Genomic DNA, 18,368 nt, shown 5'->3' with positions numbered 1-18,368 from the left:
TCAAGCACAGATTTTATCTTTATTTCCATAAATCAAAGTTACATTTCAAGTGGTTAGATCCTTTCTTTCACATTTTTTGCTTTAAGCATACACCTGCAGTAGCTACCACAAAATATGCACCTATTACCATTCTCACAGACTGTAGTTGTTACTGTATTTTTTCTTCTAAAAATATCACTTGCCAATTATAGTTATTTTCTCCATCTACATGAAATGGAGATACGTTTTAAGTTGTTGGCATTCTGTCTGTTGCGGTTCCAGCCAGTATCAGAATGTGCAGCAGCTTTAAGATTCAACAGTAAAGTGTTAAATAAGTAGCAGGGTCAAAGTATCTCAAGGATTTAACATCTTGAGTTATTTTACACTGTGCTACAAATGGGATGACAAATCTACACAGAAGTGTCTATTCTACACAACACTTCATTAAAAGGGTTTGTCTTCCTTGTCTTTTTCACCACTTCACACCCTTGTGCAACTATCAATTTAATGGATTAAAGATGATGACCATTAAATCTATTTGTTCAAACATTAGGAGCCTTCCATCAGAAGGTCACGATATATAATCTGAATCAGCTGAAAAATACTGAATGCATAGACTTTCCCAGTGCCCTCTAATATTTTCACCAAAAAATAATTTATGCAAAACCATTCTTATTCTCTCTACATAAAAACCTGAATTTCAAAGAATCCTTGTATATTCCTTATGAAGTCAACTGGAAAATGCATTTTTCTAGTCCTGTAAATAACCCTTTTAGAAGTAATGCTTGGTATCTTTGGTTTACTTATATGGTGGATGAAAAGAAAAGTTTGAAAGAGAATGACTACCTGAGGTTTATCTTTCATTTCTCTTAACATGAACTTTGGGTAAGATCAGCTTTTTTGTACATGAAAAGAGAAATTCTCTATTAAAAAATGAAACACAATGCTTATTTTAGTAGTGCATATTAAATAAGACAATACTTGATTAGTAAAACTAATTCTTAAGGATAGTTATAAAGCCAAAACTGGTAATTTTATTTATTCCAGATTTAGCAATCCCTCTCTTTCTGTATTACCACCTTCTTTAAAAATATAAAGTTTTACAAAAATATTCACAAATATTTCTATATTTATCTATTATTCCATATATTATTTTGAAAAAGTACTTAAAGATGCAAGTATATGAACTGCAAACTCATATCCTTCCAGTTGCCTAAAGCCCTGATCCAGTTGTTTAAACCTCTTGTTCTGTACTGAACAAGGAGGTGACAACTTTCATTTTTCCTTCTACAAATGCTCTTCCTACTTTTACATTTGCCTGTCAAATTAAGTAACAGTTGCTTGAAAAGTACAGTGTGACTTATGTTCAATTTCAGATGAGCAGTGTAGTTACTTCTAAATAGAAAGTTTCAACTCTAATGTAAGGCTCTGAGAAATATTTAATTGCTTTCATTTTTTACCCTTCTTCTCATTATCCAATACTTTATATTCATCTAGCACAGCATGGCCGGTTTCCTTTGCAGTTCTCTTTACAACAGCTTTGATACCAATATTTTCAATGTTAAATGCTGTAACACCAACATTGATTGCAGAATTCATAGCATTGTCTGTAGCATGACCAGCATCCTCTCCATACCTAAGGAAACAGAGAAATTTTGTAGATTTGTATTAATATTTTAATCTTCACTGAATTCTTTTGAGAGCCAAAATTCAGGCGTTACCAAGAAAAAATAATAAGCACAGTGCCCAAATGTCTAAAGAATAAAATTAGAATTTATGAAGCCATTTTAATAAAGGCTGGTCCTCCATCAGATCAATTGCTCTTTGAAAATTCCAATGTTTTTACTCTTTTTCTTCAAGAACGCTTCCAGTCTCCCTCTCTTTTTTCCCCTCCAATTTTGAGGAGCAAAAACCTACCTATAGAATGTTAAGAAGGGAGGGGAGAGAAGTTCTATGCAATCACTAAAGGTTCTTTTTCACCTTACTTCTTAGGTAAAATTCCTACACTCTCTATATAGAAAGCCAACTGTATCCTGGACTGCATCCAAAGCAGCATGGCCAGCAGGTGATTCTGCCCCTCTACTCTTCTCTTCCAAAACCTCCACCTGGAATGCTGCATCATACAGAACTCCAGAAGGGTCAACAAAACCATCTTGAGGACACAATGAAAATTATGAAGTGATAAAAACCTTTGGTCTCTCCCATGGGCTCTAAGTCCAGCTTCTTTGTGCTTCAGTGGGCAAGCTGGCAGTCTCAGACTAAGGACTCAATTGTGCACAGAGAGCACAATGAAGGAGGACAAGAGTACAGTGAGAGCAGTAACTCCAAGTGTTCTGGGTAGCCAGACATTTCTCCAGAGAGCACTGCAGTCAGACAAACTAGGGCAAAGGGAAGTATTCCTGGCAGCATCAGAATCCCAGCAGTCAGCAGAGTTACTTTTTCCCAGTGCTTGTTATGACCAGAGGTTCTTTGAGGACCTCAAAATAAGACTAGAGAGAAGCAAAGAATATCAAAGAATCCAAAAATCTATAATATATCAGTACAGCAGCCAGAGCATGTGGCTGGAACTAACAGTGAGACTGAATAAAAAGAATTTGTGGGTTTTTTGTTTTGCCTTTAATTCTCTGATAGAGCAACAGCCCTGAATCATCAACATTGGATTTGCAGGTCAGAGAATTAATCTCACAGCAGAAGTAGTTGTCAGTTTGATTAGTCTGTCAATTCAATTATTTTCACCTCAGGAACATCACAAGCCAGTATAGCATCAATAAAATAAGTAACCTCATTTAAAGTAGGATTGTAGCTTATCCAGTACAGTAAGAGTAACAACTTCCTAATGTCGGATAACTAAATTTTTAGTTTGCCTGCCTGAAGTGCATAATTTTTGACTTTTTTTTTTTAAATTGTGCAGATACATACACTGTATCTATTTAAATAGTTTTTAAAAAACGTAGTAGCCTGGGACTTTGGCAGACACATTAGTTCTGAAGCTACATTTTCCCTCCAGTTCCAATCAACATGCATATGATGAGCATCTCTTTAAAATTCCATCCACAAGGGTATTGCAGGGAAGTTTTAGCCATTTTTTTAAATTTAGGGACACTGATGGTGTTCCTTTAGCTTTGTTTGCATTAAGTGGAATTTAGCTCATTCACTGGTATTTTGAGTGGCAGACATATTTGTCACTGAAATAAAAAAACAGCTTACAAAAGGGAGATTGTGTAAAATTTTAATCTAATTATAAGGATAGATTTTAAAGATTTCATATAGAATATTTTCAATCATCTTGCAGTTAGTTACAACAGGTAGTTACTTATTGTTTTGCACTCTTAGTGTCTGTTTTCTGCTGATCTCCATATTTCCTATATTTGTATCTAAAACAAAAACATTAATGTGAATTTATTGAAATGAGTACCAGTATAATTTCTCCTGACATTCCTACTGCAAACAAACATTAGCAGTAAACCACAACTGCCTAGAACTTTGCTATTTGGCCTCCTATTTGAAATGCTTCACAACACAACTCTGAATGCCAATCTGCTTAATACTGTATGCTGATGTTTATCTTGTTACCATTGGCTTGTAGCCTGTATACACTCTCAGCAATCCTTTTAAATATCTCTTTTGCTACACTTATCACCAATTCCATTTCAACTGCTTGCTTCTGCTTACTCTTCACTTTCTATTACATCTACTGCCCTTTTTGTGAGGGGTGCATTTCATGTTTCACAGTTATTTCAATATATTCCTTTATTCGCCACATCATATTCTAGTACATGCGTACAGCTTTCATCCTTCCATCAATTTAGTAACATCATCTTAATCCCAAATATTATTGTCCTCTTCCCCCACTATCTTTTTCTAAGAACATCTGTATTCTGCAAGTGAGGCTGTTCTATTATTGCTATATATGCCTTAGATTTCCTTACAAAATTTTCTTTTTTTGTACTGCCTTGCTTTAGCCAAACCTGCTGATAGATGAGGTTCTTTTATTTTTCATAAATTCAGCTAAGTTTGCATAAATTCAGGATAAGAGCTGAGAGGTTTAAACCAGTAATTTTTTTCATAATTATATTGTACAATAGAGTAAAGATATAAATCTGAACATTATTTGTAACACAGCCTGAAGCTGTAATACTTCTACAAAGAACAAAAAAAATACTTCCTACAATCATTTACTCGTTTCAGATTTTTGCATACAAGAGATGATCATTACTGTGCACTTACCACCTTATCACATGCTACATAATTACAACAAAAGAGGCATTTCAGTTAGCTTCCCTGCACTTTCATAAGCTTTTGTTTGCCAGTATTCAAAGACAATAACAGTGTGCTGTAGAAGATGAAAACAATAAAAACATAACTTACTTGTATTTGACCGTTTTTACAGTCTCAGTTGAAACACTTTTAGCAATGCACTTCGCTGCACTTTCTAAACCTTGCCACACTGTTGAAAACCCTGTAGAAACAATCAGCTTATTTGAGTTCATACCATTAAAAATATGCCACTAGAAAAAGTGTAAGGAATTTTTATTACCTTGAACTCCACTTGCTGCTACAACCAGAGCACCATCAAAAGTAGATTTGCCATCTTTATCTTTCTTTAGGGATTCTGGAACTAATTTGCTGCCATGCTTCTTCACGTGTGGAGCCAGCTCCTTTCCGACACAGCTTGCTATAGAACACACCCCTTCAACTACCATAAAACAATAGTATGCAGGTTATTTAGTGAGAACACAGAACATCCATCTTTAAAAATCTTTCATCATAATTAGCAGGAAGATTCAGTGAAGTCCTAAGTGATGCTTCTATTTAAATACACCTATATGAAAGACAGACTTTAATCCACATGTAGGCGCCAAACTGATACAAAGCAACCTTATTTTTCTGGTTCTACACAGCTGCAAATCCTAAAAAACAAGTAAGGTTGGCCTTGTGACCAAAAAGCGCCTTAAAAGATATATATACACATCTCACACTCAAATTTTAAGTAACTGTTTCCACTGCTTTGTTATCTCTAATTTGTAGATGGAGAACAAGTTGCTGCTTTCCTGACTTGTCTTCTGTAGAAGTCTTTCTTACAAGCATTCCAGCTCTTCAAAGTAGTTTTATAAAATCAGCACAATTTTCTTTTAAACTTGGATGAGTCACTTGACAGTAAATATAAACATTATATGCAAATAAGTAAGAAAATTAAGTTACTGTGAGCTGTTAGGGTTTCCAGGCACTTCTGAGTACCAGGCCATTTCTATTTTGATATTTATATGTAGTCAGATAGACTTGTTTTCAGTTGTGCGTGTTTAAAAATACACACACACACATTCCCTTGTGGTACTGTATGTTAGTAACCAGTGAGAGTAGAGGTTTAAAAGATATGGTTGTCAACTTTAAAAAAAAAAAAGAGACAACATTTTGAATTAACTGTCTAAAACTTTCAAAAGCATGTCAAACTTAAGACTATACAGACTATTCTTTTAGGAAAGAAAAGGATGTCTCAAGGCCAAGCATTAGTCTTATAGCACATCTCTTGCAGGAGACAATTAGGCACAAACTACTGATCTCTGAATTTTATCAAGCCAGTAACTCATCTAGTTTACTGGCTAGAGAAACCAACTCACATTTTTCAAAGTTGTGATTATTTAAGGCAAAAATATTCTATTCTGTGAGATAGAAATTTTTACCTAAGAATTGGCTGACTTTCACAGCTCCTCCAGTAGCCTGTTTTGCTACATGAAGTCCCTTTGCTACAGCTGGGTTGACTTCCACAGGCTTTTCTTCTGGTTGAATGTGCTCTCGCAGTTTAGAAGCTCCTTTGTGAATAGCTTTACCCGTGTATTCAGCTCCTTTCATTAGGCCCCAGCTTACCCAAGATGCACCTTCAAGACAAAAATTGTTTTTCTTAGTATGTACAATTCTATGCAATGTGATTCCTTCAGCTAGCCCTCCTCTGCCTCTGCAAAACAGGAATGCTTAGAAACATTCCTGATTAGAGTCTGCAATTATATTCTCCCTAAATGGGCCAGCACAGAAGTCTTGCAGTAATTTCTGCACCTATACCACCACTTTTTACATTAATTTTATTTAATACTGCCAGCCCACATCCAAATGTCAGCCTAATACAGATATTCAGTTTTTTAATGGATATGCAAGCACCAGCTGAGTTAGATTTGATAGAACTGCACATCTCAATGCTATTAGCACTCATGAAAACATACAAACCCAACCCTCTAGCCCTCCTTGCAGATTCATATACCATCAGCTGGTGGTCATCAGTATATTCCCAAGGCTCTTAAGAGAAAAAAAACCCCTCATGTTTATCTGCAGAAATTACAACAGATGCCTGCTGTAATATGTGTTCATACAGGGGTAAAATTGGTTCTGTCACAGTGGTTTGAGTCCCAGCAGGTGATAGTCTAATAAAGTCAAAGGAGGAGCCAAACTCATTTACAATGAACAAACTGTTGGCAATAGATTTATATTCTGTATGGTTGCTATAAAGCTCATCAAGGCATCCTTTAGAGGATCAACACAGGAGCTAGTGAACAACTACTTCTGATCACTCCACTTTTATCAGCACCTATGTATTTAGGTGAAAATACTGTTTAAATGTCACTCACTCTGGTTTCTATTCAACACAAGTCCCCTTATTACAGCTGTACCTGACAAGATTCCATGGGCAACTTTCTCACTCCATTCTGGTAACTCTTTCTGATCTTCTGCTTGTTCAGGTTGTGGCTGGATATGTACAGTCTGAGGCAAGTTAATTGCATCACTAGAGGCTTCAGAAGGCTGACAAGTGAAAGCAAACATCTGAGCATCGCCTTTGCAATGTTGCATCAGTATTTCTGGTTTAGATCATACACATCCACTTTCATATAATACTAAAGTTGTGCGTGCTTTGGGTGAATGTACAGAAATTCAAGCTAAATTTAACATTCAATTACTTTTTCCACAAAAATCCTAGGCATCCAAAAAAGCTTATCAGGCAGGTCAGCTTTTTTGTACACTTTTTTCTTCCAGCTACAATGAAAAGGTTTTCTTGCCAATGCAGCCATATGGCCAAATAACTAAGCAGGGAAAATTTACACTACTAATTCACCAGCACAACAGATAAGAGACTGTCCATCTCTCATTTTTATCTTCTCAGACAGAGGTCAACTCTGTTGTCATTCAGCATGGGAACTGCAGTCTTTGGTTAGAGAATCCAGCTACACCACAGGAATGCAGCTGTTGAGGTTGTTTTGTTCCTTATTCTTTCCTCCCAAATTAAAAAATAAAGGAGATTATTCATGCTGTGTGCTGTTGCTGCTTTTTCAGACTGGCACAGCCAAGGAAAACATCAAGCTGTGCACAATACTGACCCCTATTTAAGGCTGGGTAGGCAGGTTCTTTGTTGCTTCATGTCAAACTCTACTGTTTCTGGAGCAGATATTAATCATTCAAACACAGCAACCACTACCACAGGCTGCTTAGTGCTTCAAAAATGTGTAATGTCATTTTACACCATTCACATACAATGCATAATTAAACTTTAATTACAGAAACCTAAAAATATTGTACCAATGTAAAATTAAATAAACTCCTCAAACATTTCAAAGATTGAAAACACTGCTAGTTAATGACAGAAAGAAAAAAAAATTTGTTTAGTCTAGAAGAGTCTGAATAAGAGCATTTATAGATTAAACCCACAGGCAGATCAGAATACGCAATACAGTATTCTAAATACACAGAACAGTATTTGCTATTACAGGGAATTCTTAAATTCCCCTGAAATATTTACTGGATATAAAAGCAGGGTATTGCACATAGATAAATGTTGTAGTAAAATCAACATTAACGGATTTAGAGTAGAGTAGATGAAACCTTACGAGGTTGCTACCCAAAAGGTTAACAATATATCACTGATATGTACTACATCATCATTTACTGCTTGACAGCAATGTGAAATCTGGTGTTCAAGAAATGTCTTCAGCATGTGACCAAAACACTCTGAGGGCTGGGCAGGAGAAATTACCTCAATAAGCATCTACATGTAAAAAGCAACAACAACAACAAAAAATATTAAAAAAGCCAAACTATGTTCCAGATGTAATTTAGTTACGCCACAGGATATGCCACTATATAGAAAACCAGTCAACAAGACTTCTAAGATCTACCCTACAGAGCAAAAATGGATTTTCTAATAAAACAAGGGACTCATTACTATTAAATATAGTTGTCAATTAGATCCTCATGATTACTGTGTAAAACAAACACATTAAATGGCCATCAGACTAGACTTTGGAATACTTGTGCTGTATCACAGCTTTTAAAACTTCAGAAATATGCTGATTTGAAAAATGTGGCAGGCTGCAGTAACAGAATTGGTGTCTAAAAAGAAACCAAACAACAACACAAAAAAGCCACCCAACAAAAAAATAACCACAGGACACAGCATACACAGCTGCTGTCAATCAAATCAGCAATTCTAACATGCATTTCTGTGACTTTTTTTTTTTTTTTTTTTTTTTTTTTTTTTTTTTTAAACTACAGGATTTTGGAATGTCCTGGGATTTACCTGGACTTTGTGGCCAGACCTCTGTTTAAATTTATCTTCAAAATGTGCTCTCTTAGTTGCTGGGAGCTCTGAAGGTAACCCTACTCTCTCATGGGGTCCTGGCACCTGTGACATGGTATCAGGGAACATTAACAAAAACACAATGTTTTAGGAAAATATGGAACTAATAAGATACTCAATCTGAACTACTTCTACGCAGGAAAAATGACAGAATTTTATCCAGTAAGCCAATATCACATAATTCTGTAGTACTTTCCTCTTTTAAGTAAAAATTAGTGGCCTCCTGTGCTAGTGCAATTCCCTGCTGAACTCACCAGGACTTACACCATAACAGATCTCTGTTCTCATGGGATACTCCAAACTGGTCCTTTATCATCAATGAATTCAGCTTTTGGTGATTCAACAAAATTCTTTCATGAAAAGATTTAATCATGCTATAATCTTTTAAGTAGTTATTGATCACCACTCTTTCTGAGATGATGCTCCAGGGTTCTTACAGTAATATTTTCTACTTTGCTACAAATCACTGAATTTTATTGCACATTTTTTAGACTATGAGTTTTTTTTTTGTTTTGTTTTCTCTGCCTGTCAACATCTTACTGCAATAAGGCACCAGATTTATCTACTTTGAGATCCCAATGGAAGGCAGATTTCTGAGGTACATACTATTTTCACAGATCTTCTCTAAAGTGGCTTAGTATTTTTGAACTGTAAACACGTTTGGGCACGATATTCTGAGAATGGCATCACCAAAACTACACAGAGAGGTGTGTGCATGTACACGTAAGGAAAAGTGTGTTTTCTCCTGAATACATCATTTCATTTTGGGCCCTCTGTTCTCTGTTGGAAAAATAGAGAAGACATAAAAAATGGTCTCAATCTCAACTCTCTACTTACAATTTAGTATTTTAAAATTTCTGCTGTCTCATCTCATAGGACCTACAGTTTCATTACGCTGCTTTATCATGGCTACTTTATCTATTTCTCACAGATGAGCTTACCAGCCAAGACAAAAATCTGTCATTTTACACAACTAAATGTAAATATGAGACTATATTGATGATTTACACAGTTTCTTACTGGCTTATAACAGACTGCCCAGAAATTTACCTGGATTCGTAGATCAGACATCTGTTTTAACAGATCCTCAAACAGCTCTCTGTCAGCTGCTGGAAGTTCTGAAGACAGCACTACTCCCACGTAGGACCCTGGTATCTGGGACACTGTGTCAGGAAACATGTAGACCCCAGTATTGCAGCACAGAACAGGAGACTGGGTACACATCAGAGGATACAACCAGTCACAAACCTAGGAAAAACAAGTACATAGAATCAAAGGATGCTTTTAAAAAGAAAGGTAGGCAGAACATACTGATACACGCCACAAACTTGATTTTCCATAAAGTTTCTAGTGGAACCTTCTAGTGAAAGGTTCCCTTCTGATGACAGCATGGGTGGAATTAAATTATCTTTATGGTCCTTTCTAACTCAAACTGTTTTTTTTAAAAAGCCTTATACCACCTTGAAAAAAAGAAAAAACAATCCCCATGTGATTCTGGAACGATCATTCTTGATTCGTTCTGATAGTCTAATATAGAGAAAATACTAATTTCCACCGGACCAGAATTCAGGCATGTACCCTCTTAACTGAGGTCTCGTCTGGAAGCCCAAATGAAAAGAACTGCCAAAGAAGTCAGGATTCACAGTGCCTGTACCACTCTGGAGCTCTCAGGACAGGTTTATATGGCAGGACAAATAGAAATGCATGGCTGTCACTGGCCTGCTATTGAAGACGCCTAACATGAGTAGAGCTGAAACAGCTGAAACGCCAAATCAGGATCCAGCACACCCCAAACCAGCCAATCTTAGCACTAACAAGGAGATCCAGAGTCAGAACCCAGACCAGAAACACTATGTTCATTACAGAATATGGCCACATGAAGCAAGTAAGGACTGAAAAGTACAAATTATGCATCTTTTTTATTTACAATTCTGAGTCTGGATCAGCATGAACCCTCAAATTTCTAATTATGAATTATCATAACTGCAATACCTTTTCACTAATTGAGAATGAAGTGTGTACATCCAACTCCATTTTATCCTGATTTGTTACAATAGGTGAATCAAAATGTCTTCTCCATGTCACAAAAGAAGTCAATTTTATGAAATGGAAAGACATGTTATGTCAAGTCCTTTACGTACTGGAATTCACCAGAACAGTGAGCACTTGAAAACCTTGGGAAGACACAGAGGTGCTTTTCACAGAAAGAGTTGCAGAAGTGTGTACTTGCAGAAAGCCATTTCTGCAACACCTGTAACATCTTTATATTATCACAGGGATATTTAGGCTCAGAAGAGCAAGAACCTAAGATTGTCTGTTAGAGCTTTATGACAGTTCTTGAAATTTTAATTAAAGGAGAAAATTATTTTCCTGTTACCTGAAGAAACGCTGGTGGACGATTCCGAGCAGCTTCACTATCTGTATCCAAGAACTTCACAATGCGCAGATATCCAGGATATGAAGGAGCACTAACCTGCCCATCAGGAGTCACAAAAAATATCTGTACTCCCTGGGGAATCAAGATCAGCTCATCTGCATCCACTCCCAGGTTTTCCAGGGGTGGTGGCTGAGTACATTTGTTGTTGTAGTAGTCCTCACCGACGGAAGAAAACTCCCCAGAGTCTGTGCCATAGGACACAGTAAAGTGGCCATTGGTAGCTTGAGGAGTATAGGCAGGAGGTGCTTCATTTGGCAGACAGAGAGGTTTTGCAGAAGATGGACTCATAGCTGGAATTTGCCCCTGACTCACAGCTGCACCACTTCCATCTGCTGAAGGTGGCTGACTTGGTACAAACAGAGAATTTGGGGGAGGGGGTCTTTCTGGCTTTTCTTTGGAAGGAATGGTGGGGTATAACTTGGGCACCCCAGGAGGGGCATCCATCATAGCAGGAGATGCCTGTACTGGTGGAGCGTTTTGCTCTAGACTGCCGAGTCGAGCTCGAACATTTTGCAGGGTCTCTCTCATCTTCTGTTGCATTTGCCTGGCAGACTCCCACTGGGACCCTACACATGCGGGACCCTCTGATGGAATGCTAACTCCTCGGAGCAAGTGGTCAAGCCCTTGCTCATAGTAGCTTCTTGCCTCTTCCTTCTGACCCAATTCATCTGTATTCAGTCCTTTATTGATAAAAATAAAGGCATTCCTGTACTCTTCATTAATGGCTTTAATATTTGCATCTTCTTGCATAACCGGATCCTGCAGTTGTTCCATTACTGCAAATTGGAATAAAAATCAATAAGAATATACAGAGAGAAAGCCAAACAATGTTTACTTTAGAATAAAATGTCTTCTTAATGATGTATGTATTAGCATACATACATCATTATCTTGTATCTTAATACTGCATGTATTAGCAGAAATCTATCTAGTTGCTTGGAACAGTGTCTGATGTTATGATAATTTCCTAATAACAATTCAGATTCAGCTGACACAATTCCAAGACAGCAAGGAATCTATAACCATCAAATCTAGTTACATCACAGATATTTATTTCTTAAAAGTTAAACATCAGAAGAACATGGACATGCCTGATACTAAATTTTTCATCTTCAAGATCAGAAGCAAACAAGAGGAATAAACAAATAACTTTTAAAAAATCTAACTTTTCCAAAAACATCTCTAAGGCATTAAAAATTCAATTACCATTTTGTCTATTTAAATAAAGGCCGAACTTAGAAACAGTACATTTCCATTTGAATAATTTAAGAGAAAACACTCAACAGATTTTTAGATCTCGATCAACTAACATCAACAAACAAAACTGTGAAATACTTTGAACAGTTAAGGTTGTGCTTTACAAAATAAAAACACGGAATTACTTATTTCCTTTACAGTGTTTATAGAGTGAGAAAAGGCAATTGGTGTTTTACAATCCTTGCTCCCCTGATAACAAAAACTTAAAGCACCAACATGTACAGAAGTTTGCAGGTTCTTTGTCTGTTTTGGAATGTACTTCTCAAACTGTGTGATGTATTTCAATTGAAGAGTGGAAAAGAATCCAGTAGGTTTGCTTGAATTCTAAAATGTTTTAACTGTACATAGATTGTTGGTCTTGGCCAAATACAGGAAACACAAATAATTAATTCCAAAGAATTTGGGTTTGGTTTGTGCTTTTGTTTTTGCTGGCAGCCTTGAGAGGCATTGTTAATTCAGGAAAATCAGGCAATTATACTAAAACAGAATTATGATCATGGACAACAAAAATGTGATACTATATTAAATTAAAGAGCAGATATTTTCAAGCAAACCCATGATTCTCTGTTGTAAGGGAGATGAAAGAAAGGAGACATCTGTCAATTCTAATGATATTAAACCACAGAAAATATGGAGGTAAGTAAAATCCAAGTGCAAAAATAAAAATACTTCCACTACATGGACAGAAGCATTAACACCACTGTACAGGGCATTAGTGACAATTCAAATACTGAGCTACACTAAAGGAAGCTGTGCCAGAAGAGGAAGAGGTGGGCAGGTATTTTCCTGATTAATCAATCACTCTTCCCGAGAAAGGTGTAGGTTTGGCTTACCAAGGCAATACAATAAAGGCTAAGAGATTGGATTTAATTCTTTTTTCTTTCCCAGTAATTATTTTTTATTTACTGATTTACTTTCTTCTTTTCACTCATTATATTTGTAGAGACTAATCCAAACTTGTAATAAAATCCTGAAATAGTACCTACATTTAAGTTTACTTAAAATCTCTTCTTGTTTTAGACTATCAACAAACTAAAAAAATAATCTGGAAATATCCTTCCTCTACTCCAACAAAAACCAGAGAAACATAGCAAGTGCAGGTCATGAAAATATTTTAAAGAGGTAAAGAATGCTTTGTTCTACTCCCACACTCTTTATAATCAAAATGCAGACAACATTTAGGTGACCGATGCATCTGCAGTCACACAACAGAAGTGCCATGTAATCTGGGAGGCATCTGTTTTTATGATGCTACAGAATCCAACTCCACGTAAAAGTCAGGATGTGTGGTTTCAGTACAATAATAGTTACGTAGCTCGGAATGTAACAGGGGTGCTTGAGAAGGCAGCCCAGTGGAACGGGTCAGCAACTCAAGCCACCAGGTTCACTGCCCATCATGTAGCATATTTTTGGCCTAGAGTAGATTTTTCTGATTGACTACAGTCACTTGCTGCCAAGAGGCTTAGCATCTTTAAGCTAAAGAACAACACTGGCATAAGTGTGTATTTACTAATCATCAAGGATATCACCTTTAGAAGTTTAAAACTATGCTCCTGACCAGCACAACAGCAAACAATTACAGTAAAAGCATTTGGAAGGAACTCCTTACAAAGTTATATAGCTGGTTACAGCAAAAAAATACAGCTGAATCCTTACAGAAACAAACAAACAAACAAAAAAAAAACACCAAAAAAAAAAAAACCCCCAAAAAAAAAACCTGGTGACAGCCAAATCACATCACTGTATGTCAACACTTGTATTTACTACTGAAAAATCCACTTTTCCTTTTAATTAGGGTATGAAGATGAAAACCAACTAAACAGTAAATACTGATTTGAGAATTGTAGGTTCTAAAAACACAGAAAATATTTAGAAGATTCATAAGGACAGATAAATTTAATCAATAATCACCATTAACTTCTCTATTGTGAAAAATGTACTGGTTTAAGATTTTTAGCACCTGTATCACCAAGCTCATATAAAGTAATTTCTCAAGGCTTGAAGTAAATGATTCATTTGCGTGAACACAACTGCAGTACAACAGTCCCCTTTGACCCATGTTTATTGATTTGGTTTTTTTCCTGGGTGAGGCTAATGAAAAGATACTTGACAGCTTTCAAATAACTATTTTGCTAGTGATTGTTAGCATATAACAAGAAGAGACATCAAGCAAAATCCTAACTACATTTCAACTTAATATTGAATTTATTTACTCCTACTCATGCTCACAACAGCACTGTTTTTGCTAAAGCTCAGTCTTTCATGACACTAGAAAAGGTCTGTAAGGAAATGGAGATGTCAGCACCATCAGTGCCCACACAGCACTGGTGCACAGCAGAGCTACAAAAGCTGGCTCAGGAACTCTGATTGTCTGAAACATCCCAAGTTTGCAGTACATGTGCAGCATAGCCACCTCCAAATAATGCATTTTGTTGGTTGGCAGAGCACTTGGAAATCACAGGAGGAAGGACATCACAGTGGATTTCAAGCTAAACATGTGAGAACTAAAAGTCAGCCCAAAGAACTGAATTTCATTCATTCTTAGTAATTGATTACAACTAATACAAAAGAATGGATGGTATTAAATAAGCTTATCTAATTGCTCCCTCACAACACAAGAATGAATGTTCTCTGAAAGAGAACATTTAAATAGCAATGTGATCATATCCAAGGAATATCCTCATTCACTATTATTTTCAGTGTACAATCTTAATACAGCATTTAAGTGTCCTACATGTTTTAATATTGTACAGGAATGATCCACTCCTGTACAATACTGAATCTTATTGCCTCTGTTTTAAAGCTGTAATGAACGGGAAAATTTGTATTACTGAATAATGAGAGCACTGCAAGCCACTTTGGTCCTATGGCCTGTTCAGATCAGCCCAGATCTGTACCATTTAGAGTTAAGACTAAGATTTAGAGGAACTTGTCTCAGAGAAAGCCAGGCTGAAACTGAGGCAAGAACTAAAGGACACTGTAGATAATCACAGATCAGTCAAGCACTTGAGCCCTTTTTCTTCTATCAGTACAGATATATTCTGGTTTAAAGTGACTTGACCAAAGGAAGCTACAGTGCAACAATGAAGCTTGAATTTGACATTGTAAGCTAACATCTCACACATCCTTCCACTGAAGCAGCAAACCCCACTTCATTAAAAAGTAATGTATATTAACGAAAATACAGGTCAATAGTGGATCTCATTGCTAGACTGTAAACATGAAGTCTAAGGCTTATTAAGAGGATTAAACAGCCTGATTGACAGAGGTAGAATACACTTGCCAACTCACTATTTTTGAAGGTGAATAGGGGAGGAAAATGCAAATCAAATTAAAAAAAAAAAAAAACCCAAACTAAAACACCCTTAATCCAAGAGTTCTTCTAATTTGTCAACTGTTTTTCTGTCAGCCACCAATTAAGAAGTACCACACAAACACAATTGTTTAAGCCTTATTTCTGTATGAAAACAGCAAGTAAGAAAGTATTAGTAACTTTCAAAAATTGAAAAAAAATAAACGGTATCTAGAATATAAAGTAATACAAGCCAGGTACTAGCTAAGAAATTTACCTTTTTATGCTTTTAGCTTATTTAAATTTTTAAAGAAGCCTTTAAATTTTTCATTAAGTGGTGGCCTACTCCTAGTTTTCAAGCAAAGAAAAAAAAATTGCCTGGCTAGACAATATCACAGACTAGACAACAGAAAGACTAAGTGCTATTAAAGTAATTCTTCCCTCTCAAAATTACCAAATACTTTAGTAAACTGCCATCCTCTGACACTTCAATTTACACCTTCTTCTCAGGCTGGTATCCTAGCACCTACATTCATTCAGCCAGCACATCTGATTTTCCTCGTCTACTGCTGCTTTAAGATTATTTCTGTCCAAATAAAAGAGTTTCCTTGTTGACTCCTAGGTCTGCACCTCCATCACATGCTGTCACCAGAGCTTTCAGGCCCCGGGTGCCTACTTGTCACTTCTCTAAAAGAGAAAGCAGAAAAGCACGAGTGCAGATAATCCCTTGTCTCGCAGCTGCGCTGCCCAGCACTGACGCTTTTCGCAGCACCGAAATACAAAGACATTGCACTACCATTCCAAAACATTGCAAGATCGTCATGGAAAATTCAGTGTTATGTAAGACTGCTATTTAATACTATTTCATTAGCTATGTGTGCCTGCCGGTTTCTGATCACTACCGACGTTTTACCAGATACAAGAAACTCAAAACTGCCAGACACGAATCCTTTAAAAACAAAACAAGACAAAATAAATGGAGAATCTTTCCGAAGTACTCGGACAAATAACCTCTCAAGACATTCAATACATTAGTTACCACCAGGCTCACCTCAACCTGCCCACATCACGGCCCTCCCCGCCTCTCCCTCCCACCACCCGCCCGCGGGGGCTCCCGGCTCTGCGGCGGCCGCGCCCGCTCCGGTGCCTCCCCCTGCCCGCCCCGCTACAAGCAGCGCCCCCGGCTCCGCAGGGACCCCCGACAGCCCGGCAGGGCCCGACCCGCGGCCGCCTCACCGAGCCGGGAGTCTCCGCCGCGCCGAGCCCAGCCCAGCCCAGCCCAGCCCGCACCGCCCCCGCCGGGTCAGGCGGCAGCGGGCGGGGCCGCAGGGTCGCGGCTCTGGCGTCACCCGGCGCGAGCCGGCCTCAGCCAGGGCTGGGCGTTAGCAGTTGGGTGGTGAAGCTGAGCGATGCTGTTTGTTCTGGGTTTGGTGTTAGTTTGTTAAGTTTCTGTTCGTTCGTCTGTTTTTATTTCCGAGAATTGCTCGTTTGTTTTTGTGAGTTGGGTTTTTGTTGTTTGTTTTGGGTTTTTTTGTTTGTTTGTTTTTTTAGGGGGAGGGTTGGAAGGCTACACAGAAGATTAAAAATGCAAAGTTGGAAATGCAGATTTAGAAAGCAGCGCGTCTCGTACCATATCCGTAATTAACCTTTTTTTTTAATGCTTCTGCTGTTTGGAAGGAATAGAGGTCTGCATGTTAATTTCACTTCACTATAAAGTAATTTCACTGGCAACACGGAAGATCGCTTCTCTTTTGTCTAATGGTTTCTGTGGCTCTCACCACCATCTAAGAGCAGCACATCAAACTGAAAAATAATATATAGCCTCAGTAATAGCAGGGGGATTTTTTTCCCTATTGTTTTTCAGTAGCTGAGTGGCTTTGCCATTTGTAAGGAATTGAGTTAGTGATTTAAATCCAGATACCTTTTCATCCTTTAATAAGAATCTGTAACTCTATAATCAGCTGTATATATGTGTACAATAGTACATATATCCAAATTCTAGTTATGGAGTTGGTATGAATACCCAACAAATGGAAAAATAAGGCCTAAAAGCTCTCATTCTGAAGTCTCCCCTTTCATGCCATGTTTTCTCATTTCATTTTGACTCTTTAATTGTGCCAAAGAGGCAGACTGCACTGAGCAAGGTAGTATTTCTCCAAAGATGCCTGGTGAGACTTATTTACTGGCCTGGAAAAGCTGGAGCTGGTTGCTGCCCTAAGTGCTGGGCTGTGGGAAGGGGGATCTGCATTTGTGCACTAGTGATGTGAAAAAACAAAAGAAAAATTCTCTCACTAAATAGCCAGCACTTGTCTTAGAGCATGAACACTCACATTGTCAGTCAAACTTCCAGCTTCTCAGTGAAACAGCTGCTCAAATTACTGAATATAATCTGACAGTATATTACTGATTTGCAGCTTTGGTCATCAGTGCTTCACTTCCAAGGGGAAAGTTTCTAGCCTGGTTAAATCTAGCAAAGGTACATTCCATGGTGCATGACTTTTTACCTGTGCTAGCTCTTCCAGAACTTGCTGGGTTCCAGCCATGTAAAGGCTCACTAACTTGGTTTCTCATGTACTATGTGTGTATACCAACTGTGAATCAACATTTAAAACACTCAGGACCATAAGAAATTAATAGCAAATACTGACTTTATGTAATAGCAGCCCTTTGTCCAGTCCTTTGGCAGATGGGTTTACCTCTAAGCTTCATTTAGCTCCAAAGTATCTCTGGAAATTTGTCACACATTTTGGTTTCTTATATAACATTTTCCTCACAATTCTGTGTTC

At 37.4% G+C, this 18,368-nt stretch overlaps 1 protein-coding gene across 3 annotated transcripts; it reads right to left on the bottom strand.

Moving 5' to 3' along the window:
- On the bottom strand, window positions 1–16,923 carry SPART (spartin). Of its 3 annotated transcripts, XM_072929949.1 has the most exons (10): window positions 16,819–16,923; window positions 10,974–11,809; window positions 9,647–9,844; window positions 8,537–8,641; window positions 6,639–6,768; window positions 5,661–5,855; window positions 4,517–4,675; window positions 4,348–4,438; window positions 3,293–3,353; window positions 1,401–1,615 (listed from the first exon to the last, which is right to left on the bottom strand). In XM_072929949.1, exons 2-9 carry the CDS (start codon window positions 11,805–11,807, stop codon window positions 3,293–3,295), a joined length of 1,773 nt encoding a protein of 590 aa, XP_072786050.1. In that variant the 5' UTR covers window positions 11,808–11,809; window positions 16,819–16,923; the 3' UTR covers window positions 1,401–1,615. The 3 variants fall into 3 exon arrangements, with proteins under 3 accessions (XP_012425253.5, XP_002194112.6, XP_072786050.1); XM_012569799.5 differs by lacking the exon at window positions 3,293–3,353 and having other exon boundaries at window positions 1–1,615; XM_002194076.7 differs by lacking the exons at window positions 3,293–3,353; window positions 8,537–8,641 and having other exon boundaries at window positions 1–1,615.
- Window positions 16,924–18,368: the final 1,445 nt, after the last annotated feature.

Source organism: Taeniopygia guttata, chromosome 1, assembly GCF_048771995.1.
Source record: "Taeniopygia guttata chromosome 1, bTaeGut7.mat, whole genome shotgun sequence".
NCBI lineage: Eukaryota > Metazoa > Chordata > Aves > Passeriformes > Estrildidae > Taeniopygia > Taeniopygia guttata.
This window is presented reverse-complemented; position numbering and strand designations above follow the sequence as displayed.